Source organism: Tarenaya hassleriana, unplaced genomic scaffold, assembly GCF_000463585.1.
Source record: "Tarenaya hassleriana unplaced genomic scaffold, ASM46358v1 Cleome11, whole genome shotgun sequence".
NCBI classification, from domain to species: Eukaryota; Viridiplantae; Streptophyta; class Magnoliopsida; order Brassicales; family Cleomaceae; genus Tarenaya; species Tarenaya hassleriana.
This window is the reverse complement of record NW_010961290.1, coordinates 1,371,717-1,392,377: the sequence shown is the minus strand read 5'-3', so window position 1 is coordinate 1,392,377 and position 20,661 is coordinate 1,371,717. Positions and strand designations below refer to the sequence as shown.

Genomic DNA, 20,661 nt, shown 5'->3' with positions numbered 1-20,661 from the left:
TCTCTCTATATATATATATAGAGAGAGAGAGAGCAGACAATAGTGACGATGGACAACGATATAAGCAAGTAACGTTTTCAGACAAGTTGAGGATTAGGGGAGTACTCCAAGATTCCCTCCAAGAATGTTTTTGAAACAATTCATTGCCACGTAGCTTATTTGACTAGCTAGGGTCTACAATTGCGGGTCATTTTATTAATTATAATAACAATAATTTCGATTCTAGACTGATTTTATATTTGGATATATGTATATAATTGATTTTTTAAGCTGTAGACATTCTTAATTAATCTGATCTGATTAATTTATTTATTTTCCTAGTCTGATTGATTAATATGTAAATATTTTATTTGACTCGAGGATTCTTATGCGCCCATATATGCATTCATGCAATAAGTGCGCATACACCCGTATGGATACCGACAAATAAAAGTAGTTAATACATGCAAAATATATCAGCAGCATATGTGCGTAGATTATACCAATGATTAGCTTGCGATATTAATCAATCATTGGGAAACATTAATTACATATTTCTTGTTAGATCTCATATATATATATATATATATATATATATATATAATGATGACTTCAGCCAAAAATAGAAAATTTAAATAAAATGAAAAGACAACCAAAAAGAATTTGAACACCGTAATATATATATATATATATATATATATATATAGCACATATCGTTTCCTGCAAGTTGCTTCTTTGACTCGTATACGGACAATTTAAATAATTACACCCCTAATTATCGTTTACTTAAATAATGCTGATAATTAAGAGCGGCCATGCATACAATTATTTTTTTTTTTGCGTATTATTGATTGATAAACTTGATTAAATAAAACGACGTAACTTCATCTACACTATATATATATATATATATATATATATATATATATACTATGTATGCATATATATAAATATATTCTTAAAGTCATTATAAATAATGTGTACTATATATGCATGCACCTAGAGGTTGGTAACTTGGTATGGGATATTAATCAATGAAAATTAAGATAACGAATTTCTGTGCTCTCCCACCTTTATCTTTTTCCTCCTTTTTAATTAATAATAATAATAATTGTACATAATCTGCCAAAGCTCTAATATCAAAAGCTAATAAATGATTGAAATAAATTATAAAATTGAAATTTTGACTTCTCTTGTAATGAAAAAAATATTTTTTGTTTTATTGAACAAACATACATAAAATTAATAATATTTTTAATTGATTTTGTATAAATTAATGAAACAATTTAAACTAATTTTAGTTACATTCGTACCCCAACACTGCCGATCTATATCCATCCATGATATTCTAATGGCATTGATTCTCTCACCGAACCGATCGTATATATACTTACATATAGATTGCATATATGATACATGTAGTATATTTTAATAGGGAATCTTATTGATGGCATTTTTCAGTTCGGGGATATCTAGCTTAGATATCCTATTATATATATATATATGTGTGTGTGTATATATATAATGTGATTATTTAGTAGATTTGGGATTTGTGCATTGGTTGTTGAAGGATAAATTAAATGGAAAATTATTGTCCAAGGAATAATTGAAAGTCAAAATGTTAGTATATATGGCCCCAACAATGATTAGGTATGCACAATTATTTCAAGATATAATTAATCAAATACACACTCTCCTCTACATTACATACATTGTAATGAATATCATTGTGTATGTGTGTATGTATGCATGTATGTGTCTTTTGTGTACAGTGGATATACCCAAAGCCATATAAATATTGTTTGTCTTTGGATGAATGATTGGTTGATAATCATGGCCATAATGATTATTATTGCAGATAATAATCAATTATACATCAAATTATTACTACAACGAATACTTAGAATTTTTCAGTATATAGATACATCATATACATAAATCGTTGTATAATTTGTATTCTTGTCACATTTAAATTATTAAATATCTGCATAATTGTTGACATTACCTTAACTGTTGGGATATATGCTCTTTGCTACGAAGCCCATTGGACTATCGTTGGTGGGAAATTAAGCCCATAGAAACCTGACAAGCCATTTCATCGTCCAAATTTCAAACTCCGTGCTGTTTTAATGTAATACGACGACACGTGGTTTATATCTAAAATCATAAAATGCGTTGTTTCTTCTTTGAAACGGTAAGCTCCGTCTCCGGCGCTCTCCGCATCCCCAAGCCTCAAGTCTTCTGGAAGACATAATTGTGACTGTAAGATTTTTTTTTTTCTCCTCGAACATTTTGCTTGATTTCTTCTATGTATTGAACTGGTTTCCACAATTTTTCTTTTTTTTGGATGCGATGTGGTAGATTGGCTGATCTTGGGTCAAGAATGATAACTTAATTTCATTGAATTCTGATTTTCCTGATTTTTTTTTGTGATGATTAGTTCGCTGTCGTTGTGTAGTTCTTTGATTTTTCAATTAAAAAAACCCAAAAAATACTTTGGAGAGGAGGGCGGGGTCAAAGAAGCCCCGGAGAAGGCGGAGCCGAGGACGAACGGAACCTTGGAGGCATACCGGCGGGAGAACCCAGCCAAAGCCGGCCGGAAAAAGGGGGGAAGAGATATACGAGCGGTGGGTAGGGTTTTTCGAAGGCGTAATTGATTTTCGAAGGGGGAAGGAAAAGATGGGGATTTTGGTCGCTAGGGTTCCGGCCGGCCCCTTTTTCGGCCTAGGAGAGAGAAAATGCAGAGCTCCTTCCACAAACCTTCCACCCAAAAAGTATTAAACATGCGGTTTCAAGCGAATCTGGTTGACCCGTCACGAATTTGCTTCGATCCACAAAAATAATGGGTAAACGAAAAAACAAACAAACTAAAACATACATACATGATCGAGGGAATTGGCTACGTTAGCGTAATTTAGAAGGTAGCGCCGCAATGGAAATGGAGTTTTGGTATTTGATTAATGTATGGAGTTGCTGTATAAGTCTTATGAAGCTTTCTCCTTGGTTTGATTCCCAGAAGGGTTTTTCATCAACATCGTCCGAATGAGTACAAAATTAGGCTAACTAGTTTCAACGGTAGCACCGCAATTAGACTACTAAAAGTTCATATATATATACAGACAATCCACAATGCTTAGTTTTGCAACTAGTTTTTGTTTCACTTTAAGACATTCCAATGATTCATATGTTGCAAGAGTGCAAACCCCCATGCCTGGATCTGAATTTCTTATGAAACCTGTGAAAAACTTTGGAGCATGTTCCTTTTCGGAAAAGCAATTTTGCTGTACAATCATCTTTTAAAAAAATGCAGCATTAATCGGACAAAATCATGTGTTTACATTCAGGGCGTGATGAGAAAATAATCTCTGATGGTTCTTCTTTTGATGGATGAAGGTGGGTTCAGGACAGAAGATGGACTGTTGAACGCGGTTTCGGGTGTTCTCTCACACATTTGCTCTTCTTCTTCTTCTGATGATGTTTTCCTCTGAGTCTCTGGAGTTCTTATTATTGGCATAGACGCGTCTTCTTCGTCTGAAGGGTTCTTTCTCGGGCTTTCTGGTTCTTTGGCTTTGGTGCATGGCAACTCCTTTACTCTTCGTTTGTTTGAAGATGGAGACACTGTTGCCTTTGAGCATCGAGTGTTCTCTATGTTCCACAATCGAACCTAATGAACAGACATGGAAGTCAGCATTTATATGCTACCTTTCATTCCTATTCAATCTATAATGCAAAAAATTGATTTCTATAGCATTACGCCATTGCATTTCTTGTATAAAGTGTTCATTCATACCGTGAAGTCATCTGAGGCTGTTGCTATCTTCCCAATCTCTGATGAGCACCTACACCAGGAATTTACACATTATATATATATATATATATGAGCTTTTAACGGTGTATAAGCAACCGCCCAATTAATGTCGATTGGTTTTCAAGCTAGGAATGGAATTGTTGCAGGTTTTGTTAGATTACATGTTAGTTTCTTTAGTTGAGTTCATTGAATTGATTGGTCAGTCTATCTATCAAGCCAATGCTTTTGCAGAGGTCAGAAATATTTTTTTGGCTTGTAAGTTTTTGGCAAAAGGGAATTACCAATCTACTGCTGTAACCTCGAAGTCGTGGCCTTTCAAGATTACAGGATCTGCTTGAGGCTTGTTCACCTGGTTTTGTAGAAGATATCATTATTAGTATGCGCAGTCACATGATTAAGTTGAACATCTAACCTGTGACTGTGACTGAGATCAAACCTGCCATATGCAAGCGTTGCCATCGCTCGAACCGCTTAGAATGTATTCAGCATCAGGACTGATCATAGTCTGTAGAACAAAGTATCGGAATGGTGAATAGGAGGGACAATGGGACATAGAACATCATTAAGCAAGTCAACTGCGTCACATAAGGCCATTGCTGACAAGATCATTACCCTTACGAAAAATGAATCTATTCGGCAACCAGAGAAAGATTGTATAGGTCCTTTGTTGAGTTGCAGCAAGTTGTACAGATATATTCTGGAACAAGTAAAAAGTGTGACGGATTACAGATTCAAGATTTCTGACCCCAAACCTTCTACTTGTGCACATTGCCCATCATAAGAAAATTTAATCAGCCACTGAATCTGAAAAAAGATAAACACTTACCTATTGTCCTTGCATGATGCTGTAAGAAAGGACCCATTTGAGTCCTGGGACAAGCATACTATGCCGTGTGATCTCTTTTCCTGAAACCATTAAAGGGTGATGCAGGGATGAATCTAGTTGCTATGACCTGTATTAAACTGTAAGTTTCCCTTTGAACCATCAATTGAGGTTACCTTTGTGTTTGATGATTCTGGATGTGGAGATGCCTGAGTAAAAGGAGCTTTCAGCTTTCTCGCATCCCAAAATTTTATGGCACTGAAAGGGCAAAGTAAAAGCAAATTGTGTGAATGATGTTGCTCTGACCAAAACATCCACAACTGCAAGAAGTCATGCAAATACCTATCGGGCGCTCCGGCTGTGGCAATTGAGACCTCGTCCTTGAGATAAAGCACAGAGGTAATGCTCGTTGAAGCAGCCTGAAAACAGGAACACATAAGCAGAGCAAAAAAGACAAAAAGGGTGAGAGGGAAATTCAGAGCGTTGGGCAAACCTTGCTACGCCTCACTCGCTTTGAAAGCGGCGATAGATGAGCTCCTTTAACCATGGAAGTAGAGCTGTTCAAAAGTGAAACTGTTGAGATGGTTGAATGAAAAACCACAACGGATCTTCATAGATTGGACTAAGATTAGAGAAGCACTTACTTGATACAGAATTCCCCTCTGTGGGAGCTACTCTTACATCTCAAATCCCACAGAGCAAAGGATCCATCTCTAGAACCAGAGACAAGAAGATCTGCGAGTAACAAGACTTGGAGCTAACTTAAGTGACATAATTGAAATTAGGTCCAGCCGTTTCTAAGAGACAAACCAGAATTGATAGGATGTGAACATAATGACTTTATGGTTCCCGTGTGTCCGATCAGCACTCCAGTACATTTGCTCTCCTCTACATCCCATACTTTAATCTGCAGCCGTGGAAATACAAGCACAAAGCTTATTTGGTCTCAATCTAACATGTGAACGAAAGATATCAAGTTGATCTTCCAAATTAATAAATCCCAAATTACGGAGCAATTACTTACAGTTTGATCACCGGATGCAGTTAGAATAGAGCTATCTTCCTGCAAGAAATTCCCAAAATACAGCACATAAACACCAAATAAGTACCTCAATCCCTACAAAATGGTGATCAATCAACATATTTAATATTTTATGACAGGCATATGGAGTACCTTGATCCACAAAACATCGAAGACTGCATTGTGATGAGCAACCCAGTCACGAAATCTAGTCTTCTCTGCACATAATTCCATTCCAACCTCAGTTATTTTACGGACAAAAAAATTTAAGGGTTTCCAAAGGAAAAGACAGAGAACCTGTGTTCTCTTGGTGAGATGCTGAAGCGGCGGCCTTCTTACGAGAATCAAACAAGTTCACATGGCCGTCCTCATCAGACACCGCGAAGATATGGGAATTCCGGCTCCTCTGTAAGATTAACATATCAAATTTTGAACAACACTCAGTTTCTGCTTAATTGCCAATCATACAGAACAAAAATATTTCACCGAGAAATTCTAATCCGTGGGATATGTCACATGGTCCAGTTAACATTCAGCATGAATTGAGACAGGAGGACTCTTTCACTTGTACCACCTTACAGAACGAAACTGCCAACGGCGGTGTCCGATCTCCGTCGTGTTCCACGGCCACGCCGGCGATTTCTCTGCATCTCAGCTCAGAATCTGCGAAATACGGTCGTTTCCTAACTGCAGAAACATACACAAAAATAAGGAAAAAGCTTATTCTCGTATCACTCTTCAGATTTCCAGCTGCAACATAGAGAAACATCCATACGTCTAAATATATGCTATATACCTCGGAATCCTTTGAGCTCTCTGAGTCCGATGTCGGTGAAGACAGATCTCTGTCCAGAGATTTCCATTGGCGTATCGAGAGAGAAACAGACAGAGAGAGAGAGAGACAGAGAGAGAGGAAGGGGAGAGGCGGCGAGAAATGGTTGTATGGAGTTGATGGCGGGAGGAGGAAGGACAAGCAGAATTTGTTCTGTTTTGGCGGTGTGGTTTCGCTTTTAGGCGGGAATACCACCTGACTCAAAAATTTTCCTCTTAGGAGGGAAAATATAAGGGAACCGAGATAACGGGATTGCGAACCGGTGTCCGGTTTAATTTTAATTTTAGAAGCAAGAAATCCATCTTTAGATGAATCTTTAGGAAACGACGGCGTTTATGCTGCATAATCGGACCAACGTAAAAGGCCCGCTCGTGTAGCCCAATTAAAAATCCCTAGCACGACGGCGTTTCGTTCGGCCCATTTTCGTTTGCCGCGGATCACAAGCACACTATTTAACATCGTTTCCTCCGAAAGGGCCGATCAAATTCAAATTTTCAAATGCTTCCTTCTTTCGCTCGTTCGGCTCAGGAAAAGCTCCGTGATCGCATATATGATCTCAGGTAAAAATCTCTTCTCGATCTCTTGTTGTTGGATTCAGCCGGAGAAATTCGATTCCATAAACCCAGGAAGATTTCATCGCCAATTATACCAACAACGCATTGCTAGTTTCATACCTTGAATCGATATTTTTGCAGATTTTTTCTCGAGCGTATGCGTATTGCATTGTTTCTTCTTCTTTTTGTCGCCGTATATGCTTAAATCTGTGCCTATCAGTGCTTGAATTTCTGATGGAATCGTAATATACGGATGCATCTTTGTTTCTGATGGATAATTGAATTCGATCCGAGACATACCATTCAGTATATGAGCCTGTTTTACGTGTTCGTCTCACCAGAGGTAGGAACAGTTGTGTTTTGTACCTTTCTATGCAATTGGAAATTAGACATATACGGAAATATATGCAAATTCGTCCGCACACACGCGTACGTATCTTTTAGATCTATAAAATATATCAGTGTCGGGAAAAACACTATATTAAGATGCAAAAAAACACACCAGAAAAACATTCACAAAACGTTTCTGCAACGTACTGAAAGATGAACGGATGATCAACAGCTCTATAGTATTCACAAAACTCTAGAAAAGGGAGGGAAAGCCAATCAAAAAACAAGGGAAACGAAATAGTGGAAAAAAAAAGGAAGACAAACCAAATACCATTCTTATGGAGACTTTCTTTCTCCCACTTCACTTTGGCGATACGGGCTTGGTGTGTGAAGATTTCCCTGTAATGGCTTTCTTCACCTTGGAAATGGAATGCTTGACCTTTGATCCAACACCAGATAGAATGCCGTGCGATTTCTTGTGCGGGGTCTTGTCATTCACATCTCTGGCTTCCACCATGACAACAGAGTCAGGACTGGTTTTATCCTCCTTATGTTCATCTCCGTCCCCCTCGTCATCTTTGTTTTCCTCTGTTTTAGCCTCCTCGATATGAGATGCTTCTGTGTCTTCAACTTTATCAGTTTTTGCTTCTTCAACCCGAGTTCCTTCTTCGCCGGTTTTTGTTTCTTTCCCTTTCTTCACCTTCTGGAGAAGGTCAGATAGCGAATTCCTTCCTGACTCTATCGATGTTGGGGACTCCGTTATTTTTTCATCTAAATTGTCTATTTTACTTTCAACATGTTCAGTTCCTTTTATTTCTGAAGATGTGCCTTTGATGTTTCCAGCTCCATCTGCTTCTCTCTCATTCTTCTGCAAGTCTTCAACTGTCTTTTGCTGTGACAGTGTTGCTTCAACTGGTATCTCCTTATCTAGAATGAGTGGGATGCTTTTTTCAAGCTTCTGAAATTCCTCAGTGATTTCCTTCGGTTGGCTCAGGCAGTCTCCCTTCGGTGATATTTCTGTCTCTTGTTCCTAACACAGATTAAAAGATGAATATTCTTGATATGTTAATTCAGCTTATTGTTAGGGAATAAGCTATGTTTGTGGGGCTAAATTCATTAGAGTATACTGGTAATCTCTAGTATGCCTTAATGGAGTTCAAAGATTCATATAAATAGAGACCCGAGATTCTAATAGATTATTGATACAGCAACACAGGACAGTGAAGAAGTAGATTTACCTCTATCTTACTGCTTGCGCCTTGTGGGAGGCTTTCGGAGGACACACTTTCAATCTTCTGAACTTCGGGTTTTATTTCTCTTGTTTCTTCATCGGTGTCCTTTGTGTCATTAAGATTTTCCTGTGCTGTTTCTTTCTCAGCCAAAACCTTATCTGCCTTTGCAGGCAGTGACTCCGGCAGAAGCATGGGTTCGTCAATATTCTTTTCTGTTGAGATGTCTTCTTTTTGTCCAGAGAGATTCTTCATGAATTTAAAAGTTCCATTTAGATGTAGATTACGGGGAGGAGACAACAAAAACATAAAATTGCGTGTGCAACCATTCTTACTTCTTCTTTTGGGATATCCCCTGTGACAACAGTGGCAAAGCCTGCTTGCTTATTCTCCTTGTGTATCTGGTTTGTCACTTCTTGAAGGGAAATCTGATCAGATTTTTCTGATGAGATATTTTTCTGCATTCCCAATAATGACATATAAAAAGTTCGTTAGAAACGGAAGAGAGTTAGCGTAAACTCATCATTCACAATTGATTTACCTCTTCTCCAGCAATCTCCTGTAGGATTTCATCTCTTTCTATCATTTCTGGAGCCTGAATTTTCATAACATCATCAGGAGCAACTGTTGGACCATCCTTGGGGGTTGCCTCCTTCGACTGAATTGTTGATTCTGTTAAGTTCACAACAAAAGCTTCTGATGAACTCTTCTCTTCTAAGTTCTCCGAGTCCTCTTTTGCTTTTTCTTCAACTTCAGTTGCTGATTCTAAGTTTTGATGCTTGTTGTCCTCAGAAGCTAATGTAGATGACAGTTGTTGGGGTTCTTCCACCACTTCTGCTGTCTGCGAGTTCAGACTACATTCGACTTCATGTTTTATATCTTGTGGGCCTTTCTCCTCTTCCTCCTCTGACAAGCTTGGTTCTTTCCTCTGCTCTTTGGCTGAAGGTTCCTCTTGCTCAATTTGTGCATCTTTTACTAGAGGCTGATCAGTTAGAATTTCTTCTATTTGTGCTTCAAGCTCCCTGGGTTTCTCCTCCTGCATCTTTACTTCTTCTATTTGATCCTTTGGTGCTTGTTCCATTGAAAAAACCAGATTATTGGTGCTTTTCTCTGCTGTATAAATATTGGTTTCCTTAGTCTGCTCCTGTAGTGACCATTCTTCATTTTTTGCTTCAGCCACGGAAATTTCTTTTGTTCCCTCTCCACCCTGTTCCCCAGTGATCCCTGAATCAGCTGCTAGATCATGATGCTTCTCATCACTCATTGTATCTTCTGATCTGGCTTGTAGTTCAGCAGTTTCCTCGTTTGATTCAAACTCAATACCATCAGCTTTCTCTCTTAGTTCTTCTGGAGACTGAATAATTTGTTTTTCAGTTGGAACTGCACCATTGATCTCTTCTTCATTCCTCAACGCACTTTGGGGTTCTTCCTTTTCCACTTCTAGGGATGTCAAAGCATGATGAGTTCCACGCTCAGTTGCATCTCCAATATCCGTCTTGACTTTTGGTGAGAATGCTTCTTCCTTTTGCATTGTGGCAGAAGTATCCTCTGGCTTCTCCTCTTGTATATCCTCATTCTTCTTTCCCTCTATGATCGCAACATTTTCTCCCTCAGCCGGTTCAGGGCTATCTGGCTTCTGCTCTGTTTCTTGAGAAAGGGATGCAGATGATCTAGTTTCAGGAACAACTGCTGGTTCTTGGGCCTCTATGATCTGATCAAAAGTATCTCCAACCTTCTCAGAAGCTTTGGGATCTTTGGGAGGCTCCTCTTGCAGGGATGCCTTCTCTACTGCTGCAGCATTAGCATCATGTTGTCCCTGAGCTACTGATTCCTCTTCTTCCTTTCGTTCACCGTCATGAACCTTCTTGACCTCTGCCTGGGTCTCTCGGACCAGCTTCTCTGTTGACGTATTGGCGGATTGGGGCTGAAGTTTTTCATCTGGTATTTCTTCTGGCATATTTTGATCAGAAAAAGTATCTGGCGTAAAGTCTTCGTGACTTTCATTCTTAGGCAGTGAAGATTCTTCTGATTTATCTTCCTGCTTTTCAGTAGAAATTGCATGCTCTGGCTCTTCAACCTTCTCAGAAGCTTTGGGATCTTTGGGAGGCTCCTCTTGCAGGGATGCTTTCCCTCCTGCCCTCAGTTGCCTCTACAATTGTCTCAGCATCCTTTGAGATCGTTTCTTCTTCTCTTTTTGTAGCATCCATAGCCCCTACTGCTGCAGCATTAGCATCATGTTGTGCCTGAGCTACTGATTCCTCTTCTTCCTTTCGTTCATCGTTCTTGACCTCTGCCTGGGTCTCTCGGACCAGCTTCTCTGTTGACATATTGGTGGATTGGGTCTGAAGTGTCTCATCTGGTGTTTCTTCTGGCATATTTTGATCAGAAAAAGTATCTGTCACTCCTGGCGTAGAGTCTGCGTGACTTTCATTCTTAGGCAGTGAAGATTCTTCTGATTTATCTTCCTGCTTTTCAGTAGAAATTGCATGCTCTGGCTCTTCAAAAGCCAATGCAGAGGATGGAATCTGAATTTTCTCACCAGATCTTCCGTGGTAGCAGGAATTGTTTCCTCACGTTCTACAGTCTCCCTGGTTTCTTCTTCTTGTATCTTTTCTTCAACTCTGGCTTCAAGTTCCCTGATCTGTTCTTCTTGTACCTCTAACTCTTCTGTAGGCTTGTTTAGCAAATTTAATTCATTTGCAGGGACAGATTGCTCCTCAACACAGATTTCTTGTTTCTCAGCAGCTGTAACCCCCTCTTCCTCCTTCATGTCCGGTTTTTCACCAGTCTCCAACCCAGTTATTTCTGTAACCGGATGCTTTTCCTCAGTTTCAGAGTCCTCTAGCTTTATTGAAGTCTCAAAATCCTTTTCTTTTGACTCTACTTCATCATCACCAGCCTGTTGTGCTTCTTCTGCCGGTTCCATTGTCATCGTCTCCCCCAGTGCAGGTGCATCTCTGGTATCACTCTCAGTACCCAGAGTAGTTTGGAATACATTCTCAGTTTGGGCAGTTGGAAGAGCAGACGTAAGACCATCTTCATGCTCTACCTCCCCTGTTTTGTTTAAGAAAGAAGTATCATCTGGACTCTCACTCTTTGGAAGAGTCTGATCCTCTGTAATTCCACATTGTTTTGGAGCTCCATGGTCCTTGGTCTCTTCCTGGTTCAGGCATGCATCCTCCGAAGTGTTGGACATGCTTTGACCTTCTACAGTCTCAGTTACTCCACTGTTCATTTTCGTTACGTCTTCATCTTCTACTGGCGTTGCTTCAGTTGAAGGCTCCAGAACCTGTTTTTCCGAGGACAACTCTTGTGGTAGTTCCTCCACCTGATAATCTGATTTTTCTTCTATATGACTCTGATCAGCAGGAGTATCTGATCCCTCTTCAACATGGTAATGTTCAAGCTTTTCTTTTGCCTCATCTTCCAAATCTTTTGTTTTTGTATCTAAAATCATATCTTCGGTTTCTACTGCAGCGGGAACTTCTACCTTTCCCTTGTTCATTTTTGTGACTTCGTCCTCAGATTTACTTTCTTGCATTGTCACAGCATCAGAGGCAGTGACTTGTTCCGCTTCCCCAGAAGCCAACAACACAGAGGTTGGACCTTTGTCATCAGATGATTCTACTGGAATAATTTCACCCCGGGGGATTTCTTCTAATTGCAATTCATCTGCTTCCTTTGTTTTCGCTTCATTGATCTCATTGACTTGCTTTGGAGTCTGCTCATCCCCTCCCAGAACCAGCTCAGTGGACGGGGTTTGATCTGGTTCTGATGTTTCAATGGGAAGACAGTGATCAGCCTGAGCTTCTTGTTCCTCGGTTGTCTCAGGAACTTTCTGGTTCTTGTCTTCCTCCTTATCTTCAAGGTTTGGAGCTTCATGGTCCTTGGGTTCCTCCTGTCTAATTTCCAAAGTCTCTGAGGTGCCTGAGCCTTCTAAAGCCTCTGTTCTCTCTGTTTCCTTTATTTCTTTATCTCCTTCCTCTGTTTCTTCAGTAGGAGTCTCCTGTTTAAATTTCATTTTCGATTTGACCTGTTCATCTGAATTTTCTTCTAGAAACCTTTCATCAACGGTAACCTCTGTTACCTTTGATAGATCAGAACCTTCAAGTGTTTCATTATCTCCCACGTCAGATGGAATCTGAATTTGTTCATCAGATACTTTGGCATCTGCATTTGGCATACTCGATTGTTCCAAGGGAAGACCTCGATCTGCAACACCCGTATCCTTGCTTAATGGTTCAAGCACCTGGGGCCTTTCCTCGTCTTCTTTTGGTTTATCCTGTATACTTTCAGATGCATCTGTGGTTATTATCTTTGATTCGTCAGAGGGCAACACCTGAAGTTGCTCCTGCATTCGAATCTGAACATTCAACCTTTCATCATTCTTTGAAGGTTCAGGATCTCCATGCTGCTCCTCTTCTGGGAATACCGGTTCTTTTGTCTCTGTAGAATTAAGAACTTCCTCTTGACTCTCGTTCATTTCTGCTATTTCTTTCTCACCTTTTGCCCCCTGAATCGTCACATCATCAGATGCAGTCACTTGTTCCTCTTCCTTGGCCACCGATGCAGAAATTGGAGCTTCTTTTTCAGATATTTCTTGAAAAATATCTTCGCTAGAAGGAACTTTTTCTGCTTCTAACTCATCTGCTTCCTTTTTTTCCTCTTCAATAATTTCCTCTACTTGCTTTGGAGTCTGCTCATCCAATCCTGAAATTAGTTCAGATGATGGAGTTTCATCTGCCTCTGACTTTTCAGCTGGAAGACATGGAACACTACTAAGTTCTGGTGTTTCAGTTGTCTCAATAGCTTCCTGGGTTCTGTCTGATGCTGACTCCGTGTCCTTCACTTTTTCGTCTTCTACCCTCTCGGGTTCAGCTAGACTTCCTTGTTCCTGTTCTTCAGAAGGCAGTACCAAGGGAATTCTTATGTGCTCATCAGATTTTTCTTCCGTAATAGCCTGCTGGTCATCAGGAATTGCTTCATTTGACGATTCATGCTTCTCCGTTTGTTCTTCCTGTGAGTGTGTTTCGTCTATCTGCTCCTTTGGCAGACATGATTCTTCTTGCAGAGGACTTGGATCATCCATGCTCCTTTCCTCTAGGGCTCTTTCTTCAACTTCCTTACTTTCCAGTGGTGAATGTGTCGCTGCTTTTTTCTTTACAACAGGGGGACCCTCTTCTTGACCTTCTTGATCCAGATGTCCTGCTTCTTCTGGTTGCTCCTCGATCTTCTCATCTACAGTTTCGGTTGTTTGCTTCAATCCTACGGAGGGCAATTCAGGGCACTCCTCCATTTTCTCGATTGATTCCACCTCCGGAAGATTCTGGTCATGTGTAGTTTCGCCTAATCCAACGGATTCAACAGCAACCGGATTTTCTAGTGGGCCTTTCATCATCTCATCAGTTTTCGTGGTTTCTTGATCTTTGGTCTCATCTGATGCTCCAGTCCTGGTTTTGTTTTGATCATTTTTCTCCGCCTCTAGATCACCTGGAGTCCAACCTCTCTGCTCCTTGGCAATTTGACTTTCACCAGATTCCTCAGCGACCTGATCTCCGGAAGGAATGAAGACTTCAGATGTTATATTGGTTTCATCAACTTCATCTATCTTTAGGCTATCTTCTGTCAGCTTCTCTTTATCTTCAGAGCCATGATCTTCAGTCCCGACCTTCAACAGAATACCAGAGGGGCTTTCTTCAAGTTTCTGGCCTTCTTTCTTTGTTACTTGAGCTGCCTCAGGCTCGTCTTCTTGTAGGATTTTCTCTTCTGGATTAGTGCTTGATTTTTCAGGCAGAGGTTCATCTATCTTGATTCCTGAGCTGCTAGGTTCCATATGTTCTCCAGATTCTGCTGTTTGAACATTTTTTTGATCCGAACTTTTCACCTGTTCAGAAGACAATGAAATTTCATAAATGTCAAGAACTTAAACATGGACGAGGATTCACAGGCATGACTTTTTATTACAACAAACCGCAAAGTATGTTTCTGTTTTTTTTTAATGGTCCTTTTACCGGTTACAAAATGAGGTAGAATCTCACCTCAATTTTTGCCTAAGAATCAGAAATCTTGTGTGATAAAGGCAATCAACGCAAAAAGGCCATGGGAGTAGTATCGGTTATGAACTGGTGTAATTTAGTGTTAGTTATCGAAGTGACTCTGATAGTTCAAAATAAGTAAACAACCACCACTGAAGCAGGCAACCAACACAAAATAACTAATCTGATAGTCTGTCATTTGCTAGTCTAACCTCGTCATCCACTTCATGAGCTCCAGTTTCTTTCGCTGTGATCTTGTCCTTGATATATTCTACATCATCTTCTCTATCGATTTTCTGGGGCACCTGTTTGACATATATACAGAATATAACACATACCGATGATCAACAGCATAGAAATATAGGATCGAATATTATATGCTCACCTCTTCCGACAAGATGACAGTCTTTATAGCCTCATCTTCTCCTGTTTTTAATTCTTTGGTATCTTCATCTTCTTTATGGAGCATGCTGTCTCCAGTTGGAATCTCTTCTGGTTTGAGATTAACTTTTTTTGCAGTTTCACCTTCATCCAGAAGTTCAGTATCCTTTAATAATTTTTCTTCTGCAGGTACGGTGGTAGGTCCAGTGTCAATTGCATCTACATCAGGGTCAGCATTCTTCAAGATTTCTTCTTCTGCTGTTCCAGTAACTACGGCCTCAGTTTCGTTTACAGCGGTATGAGCATTCTTCTGGATTTCTTCTTTTGCCGTTCCTGTGGTTTGTAATGCTTCAGTTTCATTTGCAATTGTCTCGTCGTCTTCTTTGCGAAGCATCTCCGTCCTGTCTTCTTCGGTTAGATTTTCCTCCTGTTCAAGATGAACTTCTTTTGTAGTTTCACCTTCATCGAGAAGTTCAGCATCCTTTGCGATCTTTTCTTCTGCAGTTGTCGTGGTATGGACAGCCTCACTCGCATCTAAAATCGGCTCAGCGTTGCTCGAGATCCTTTCTTCTTCTGCCGTTGTAGCATCTACTGACTCAGTTTCATATGCAATGGTCTCGACATTGCTCAGGATTTCTTCTTTTGATTCTGCTGTGGTCTGTACAGCCACAGCCTCAGTTTCATCTGCAAGGGTCTCTCCACCTTCTTTTTGAAGCATCTCCTCCTTAGTTTTATTCTCTTCCGGTTCTGGATGACCTCCGTCTGTTGTTTCGCCTTGATCGAGAAGTTCAGTATCCTTCAAGAGCTTTCCTTCTGAAGCCTTCGTGATACATACAGCCTCAGTTGCCTCTACAATTGTCTCAGCATCCTTTGAGATCGTTTCTTCTTCTCTTTTTGTAGCATCCATAGCCCCGGTTTCATCTACAATGGTCTCGGCGTGTTTCAGTTGTCTCAATAGCTTCCTGGGTTCTGTCTGATGCTGACTCCGTGTCCTTCACTTTTTCGTCTTCTACCCTCTCGGGTTCAGCTAGACTTCCTTGTTCCTGTTCTTCAGAAGGCAGTACCAAGGGAATTCTTATGTGCTCATCAGATTTTTCTTCCGTAATAGCCTGCTGGTCATCAGGAATTGCTTCATTTGACGATTCATGCTTCTCCGTTTGTTCTTCCTGTGAGTGTGTTTCGTCTATCTGCTCCTTTGGCAGACATGATTCTTCTTGCAGAGGACTTGGATCATCCATGCTCCTTTCCTCTAGGGCTCTTTCTTCAACTTCCTTACTTTCCAGTGGTGAATGTGTCGCTGCTTTTTTCTTTACAACAGGGGGACCTGCAATGATCTCTCCACCTTCTTTCTGAAGCATCTCCTTCTCAGTTAGATTCTCTTCTTGTCCAAGATGACCGTCTTTTGTAGTTTCGCCTTCATCAAGAAGCTCATCATCCTTTGTGGTCTTTTCTTCTGCAGCTGTTCTGGACTGGACAGCCTCAATTGTATCTAAAATCGGCTCAACATTGTCTGAGATCCTTTCTTCTTCTGTTTCTGCAGGATCTATAGCCTCGGTTTCATTTACAACGGTCTTGACATTCCTCGGGATTTCTTCTTCTGATGCTGCTGCGGTCTGTACAGCCTCGGTGTCATCTGCAGTGGTCTCTCCACCTTCTTTTTGAAGCATCTCCTCCTTAGTTACATTATCTTCTGGTTCAGGAAGACATCCTTTTGTAGTTTCGCCTTCATCAAGAAGTTCAACATCCTTTGAGGCCTTTTCTTCTGCAGCATCCGTGGTAAGCACAGCCTCAGTTGCTTCTAAGGTCATCTCAGCATTCTTGCAGATCCTTTCTTCTTCTGCAGTTGAATTATCCGCTGCTTCCGGTTCATTTATAATGGTGTTATCATTCTTCAGGATATCTTCTTCTGCCACTGCTGTGGTTTGTACAGACTGGGTTTCATTTTGAACGGTCTCTTCACCTTCTTTGTGAAGCATCTCCTTCCTGTCTTCTTCAATAAGATTTTCCTCCTGTCTAAGATGACCTTCTTTTGTAGTTTCATCTTCATCAAGAAGTTCAGCATCCTTAGCGATCTTTTCTTCTGCAGCTGTTGTGGCATGTACGGACTCAGTGTCATCTAAAATCGTGTCAGCATTCCCCGAGATCTGTTCTTCTTCTACTGCTGTAGGAACTACCATCGTCGTTTCATTTACAATGGTCTCAATATTCTTTGGGATTTCTTCTTCCACAACTGCTGTTATTTGTAAAGCCTTGGTTTCATTTGCAACAGTTTCTCCACATTCTTTTTGAAGAGTCTCCTCAGCTAAATTCTCTTGTGGTTCAGGATGACCTCCTTTTGTGGTTTCACCTTCATCGAGAATTTCAGCATCCTTTGAGATCTTTTCTTCTGTAGCATCCGTGGTATGTATATTCACATTTGCTTCTAACTTCGTCTCAGCATTCTTTGATATCCCTTCTTCTTCTTCTGTTGTAGTGTCTGCAGCCCCTGATTCCTTTAAAATGGTGTCATCATTCTTCCGGATTTCTTCCTCTGCCGCTATTGTGGTTTGTACAGCCTCGGTTTCATTTTCAGTTGTATCTTCACCTTCTTTCTGAAGCTTATCATTCTTTGTTTCTTCAGTTAGATTCTCTTGTGGTCCAAGATGACCGTCTTTTGTAGTTTCTTCTTCATCAGGAAATTCCTTTGCAATCTTTTCTTCTTCAGATGCCGAGGTATTTACAGCCTCAGTCACTTCTAAAATTGTCTCAGCATCTTTCGAGATCTTTTCTTGTTCTGTAATAGTGTCTGCAGCCTCGGTTTCAGTTACAATGGCCTCAGCATTCCTCGGGATTTTTTGTTCTGCTGCTTCTGTGGTCTCTTCATCTTCTCTCTGAAGCATCTCCTCCTTAGTTAGATTCACTTCTGATCCAAGAGGACCTTCTTTTGTATTTTCACCTTCATCAAGAAGCTTGGTATCCCTTGCAATCTCTTCTTCTTCGGCTTTCGTAGTATGTACAGCCTCAGATGCATCTAAAATCGTCTCAGCATTCTTCGAGATCTTTTCTTCTTCTGCTGTTGTGGTATCTACAGCCTCACTTTGAGTTACAGTTGTCTCATCCTTTGGCACGTTCTCCTCTGGAACATGTTCTTCGATATCCTTATCTGTACTGCTTCGCTGTGATTCTTCGTGGGCCTAAATAAGAGTGTAATGCCTTAATTTTACTGATAGAGGACAAGAAAAAACGGGAATAACAAAAACTAAAACACACATTTGTGTTTTCTTTATTCAAGCTATAACCTGGTTGGAGTTCTCCTCAATTTCAATTTTTTTGCAGCTTCTAACCATCTCTTCCTTCGTGTTTGCAGTTGCAGGTGGAGCATCCATCAATGCTTCAGAGCTTTCAACCATTGTTTCCTCGTGAACTGGTGAGCAGCTTTCTATGCTGTGTAGTTGTTGCTGTGCTGTATGCTTTTCCGTGCTTACTGCTTCCTCAATCACCTTAGAACTTTCATGGATCTGCGGGGACAGAATAAATATTTATTTGTTAAGGACTTTTCATACATCAACAAGTTTAACTCTGACCTGTAGATTTCAGGAACTAAAGCAGACCTCTTGAATTTTTCTGGTGATTTCATCTTCTGTTTTACTGTCTACGGTTGCATCATCTAAGGTTCTCTCTGAATCGTTTATTGTGCTGATTGTTTCCACTGGTTGAGCTTTTCCAATATCGCCATGATCATCCCGGTTCAAGCTTTCAGTTTCAACTATAGACACCATACCAGGGTCATGAACTCTAGTTTCTTCATTACGAACTGAACTAGCTTCCACAAAGTCTGATGCTTGTCTATCGAGTGCAACATCGAAATTTTCTGCGGCAATAGATTTCTCTTTAGTGATGTCGGTAGTTTCTGCGATTGGATTATCGTGTGTTGCTTTCTCTTCTTCTGCTCCTTCATTTTCTTTATTCCCTGATCGTGTCGTGTAATTAGTGTGTGTATATATAGAGGGATGCAGAAAATTTCATTCAATTTATCAACATTAATATTTCTTTTTAGTATATTTTTTTTTATGTTCTATCTCTTACTCGTATTCTTCTCGTATTCTTCTCCGCAAGTTTATATAGTTTGTCCATATTCAGCTTTTGTTCATATTCAGCTTTTCCTAGTAAGCATCCATACGTTACCTGACCCATTTGGAACTTCTGCAGGATCTGCAGATCCTATGGTTACTCCATTGCTGCCACTGTGGCCAATGCTTATATCGGGAACTACTTTTGCCTCATGTGCTTTAATGGAGCGGTCAACTACTCCAGGAGGTCCTTCAATATCGTCATACTTGACAGTTTCATCGGCTTGTTTGCTCACCAGGTACTCGTTTGCACCTTCACTTATCTGCATATATATATATGAACATGTTCAAACATATATACAAATCATTCCCATTTCAATCAATATGCTATACCTTTTATGATGCAAATGCTCGGATACATCACTATAAATAGGTCAATTCCAGTAGGTGTTTACGAATAAGCTTCGGGTTGGTTTCTAAGTCTGTCAGTTTTGTAATACCTGATTCTCTAAATGGGTTTTCATCTGATCAAAGGATCTTTCAAAACCTGGCTGTTGTTCTTGTTCTGCTGAATCTAATTTCGCTAGGTAGTTGGTTTAGGCACTTAACCGGATCCTATAATGATAGAAATGAGTTATGTTACGTTTGATCATCACTTTCACATTTGATGAATTTTGTTTAACTAGGATCAAACGCATAGATTGTAAGTTTTTCATGGCGTATAGTCGTATACATATATACACAACAGGGTATATTGAATATTTTAGCCAACCCCAAATCACGTGTTTATCACTTTCACACTACCAACTAGTAACATCTATTCTAAACGTTTGAATTGACACGCATAAAAGAACCCTTATCAGGATATGGTAGATTTGGTGGGTTTGTTTCCATATGAGGAAAGGTTCTGTAGTTGCAAATCTAATTCAGGAGGGTTAACTTTCCACTAAAAAAAAGTTTGGAGATTCTGATTTTGTGGAATATGCTTAGAACTTGTTTGATTAAGTCCAGAGATCATCCGAATCGAATCCCAAGATGCTAGGACTGCAATATTCATGCCGAAGAACACAGGTAAGGGTCAGATCTCAGCTTCTGTTTGTTTCAATATAGAAACTTGTGTCTAAGGGAAAATAGATTGTAGATCATGGAATTCAGTTTTTCAAATATCTGATAAGATTTCAATGTTTAAACAATCAGATTACAAGTAAAAGTTATAAATCAAAGAGCTTGTGACAAAACATCATGCATCTAACAAACAAAAAAGAAGGAAATAGAAAAGCAAAGTTCAGAAGAGAGATATAGGTAGATCATAAATGATCATACCGTTGCAGAAACAGGTTCTTGGACGATTACGACTCCAGTTTCCATCTCTCATGCAGGGGAAAAAAAGAACCCGCAAGGATCAACAGTTGTTTTCTCCGCAAGAAACCTCCTGTGAGTTTTTTTTTTATGAATCTCTAGATCATTACGCATCTATAACCTGATAACTTTTATAATTGGTACTGAGGAAAATAGATGATAGTAGTGACAAAAAGTAGTCCCATTAGTTGTTCGGGGACATCGGTCGTCTGAGTTGGCAATAGATAATATTGTGGTCCTACTGATTTGATCATCCACATG

General features: G+C 39.9%; 2 protein-coding genes across 2 annotated transcripts; both read right to left on the bottom strand.

Annotated features, from left to right (window-relative positions):
* Window positions 1-3,211: 3,211 nt before the first annotated feature.
* Window positions 3,212-6,599, bottom strand: LOC104805372 (denticleless protein homolog). Its single transcript, XM_010529927.1, has 16 exons — window positions 6,428-6,599; window positions 6,206-6,318; window positions 5,929-6,037; window positions 5,785-5,849; window positions 5,635-5,673; window positions 5,421-5,517; window positions 5,255-5,345; window positions 5,104-5,167; window positions 4,953-5,029; window positions 4,787-4,868; window positions 4,614-4,693; window positions 4,400-4,484; window positions 4,224-4,292; window positions 4,069-4,136; window positions 3,770-3,818; window positions 3,212-3,643 (listed from the first exon to the last, which is right to left on the bottom strand). Exons 1-16 carry the CDS (start codon window positions 6,492-6,494, stop codon window positions 3,320-3,322), a joined length of 1,479 nt encoding a protein of 492 aa, XP_010528229.1. The 5' UTR covers window positions 6,495-6,599; the 3' UTR covers window positions 3,212-3,319.
* An 878-nt stretch (window positions 6,600-7,477) lies between these two features.
* Window positions 7,478-20,638, bottom strand: LOC104805961 (titin). The gene is given in 13 exon segments (XM_010530681.2): window positions 7,478-8,377; window positions 8,586-8,825; window positions 8,912-9,034; window positions 9,118-10,706; window positions 10,789-11,126; window positions 11,129-14,460; window positions 14,824-14,916; window positions 14,997-15,965; window positions 16,057-18,165; window positions 18,271-18,489; window positions 18,583-18,941; window positions 19,157-19,364; window positions 20,365-20,638. Coding segments are annotated over 13 exon segments (10,293 nt in total). The 5' UTR covers window positions 20,410-20,638; the 3' UTR covers window positions 7,478-7,708.
* Window positions 20,639-20,661: the final 23 nt, after the last annotated feature.

Excerpts from the sequence above, each read along its gene's own strand:
- LOC104805372 (XM_010529927.1), bottom strand. The coding sequence starts at position 6,494 with ATGGAAATCTCTGGACAGAGATCTGTCTTCACCGACATCGGACTCAGA. Across the intron at positions 6,319-6,427 it reads AGAGCTCAAAGGATTCCGAG|TTAGGAAACGACCGTATTTC; the intron begins GTATATAGCATA and ends ATGTTTCTGCAG. Across the intron at positions 4,485-4,613 it reads GCATCATGCAAGGACAATAG|AATATATCTGTACAACTTGC; the intron begins GTAAGTGTTTAT and ends TACTTGTTCCAG.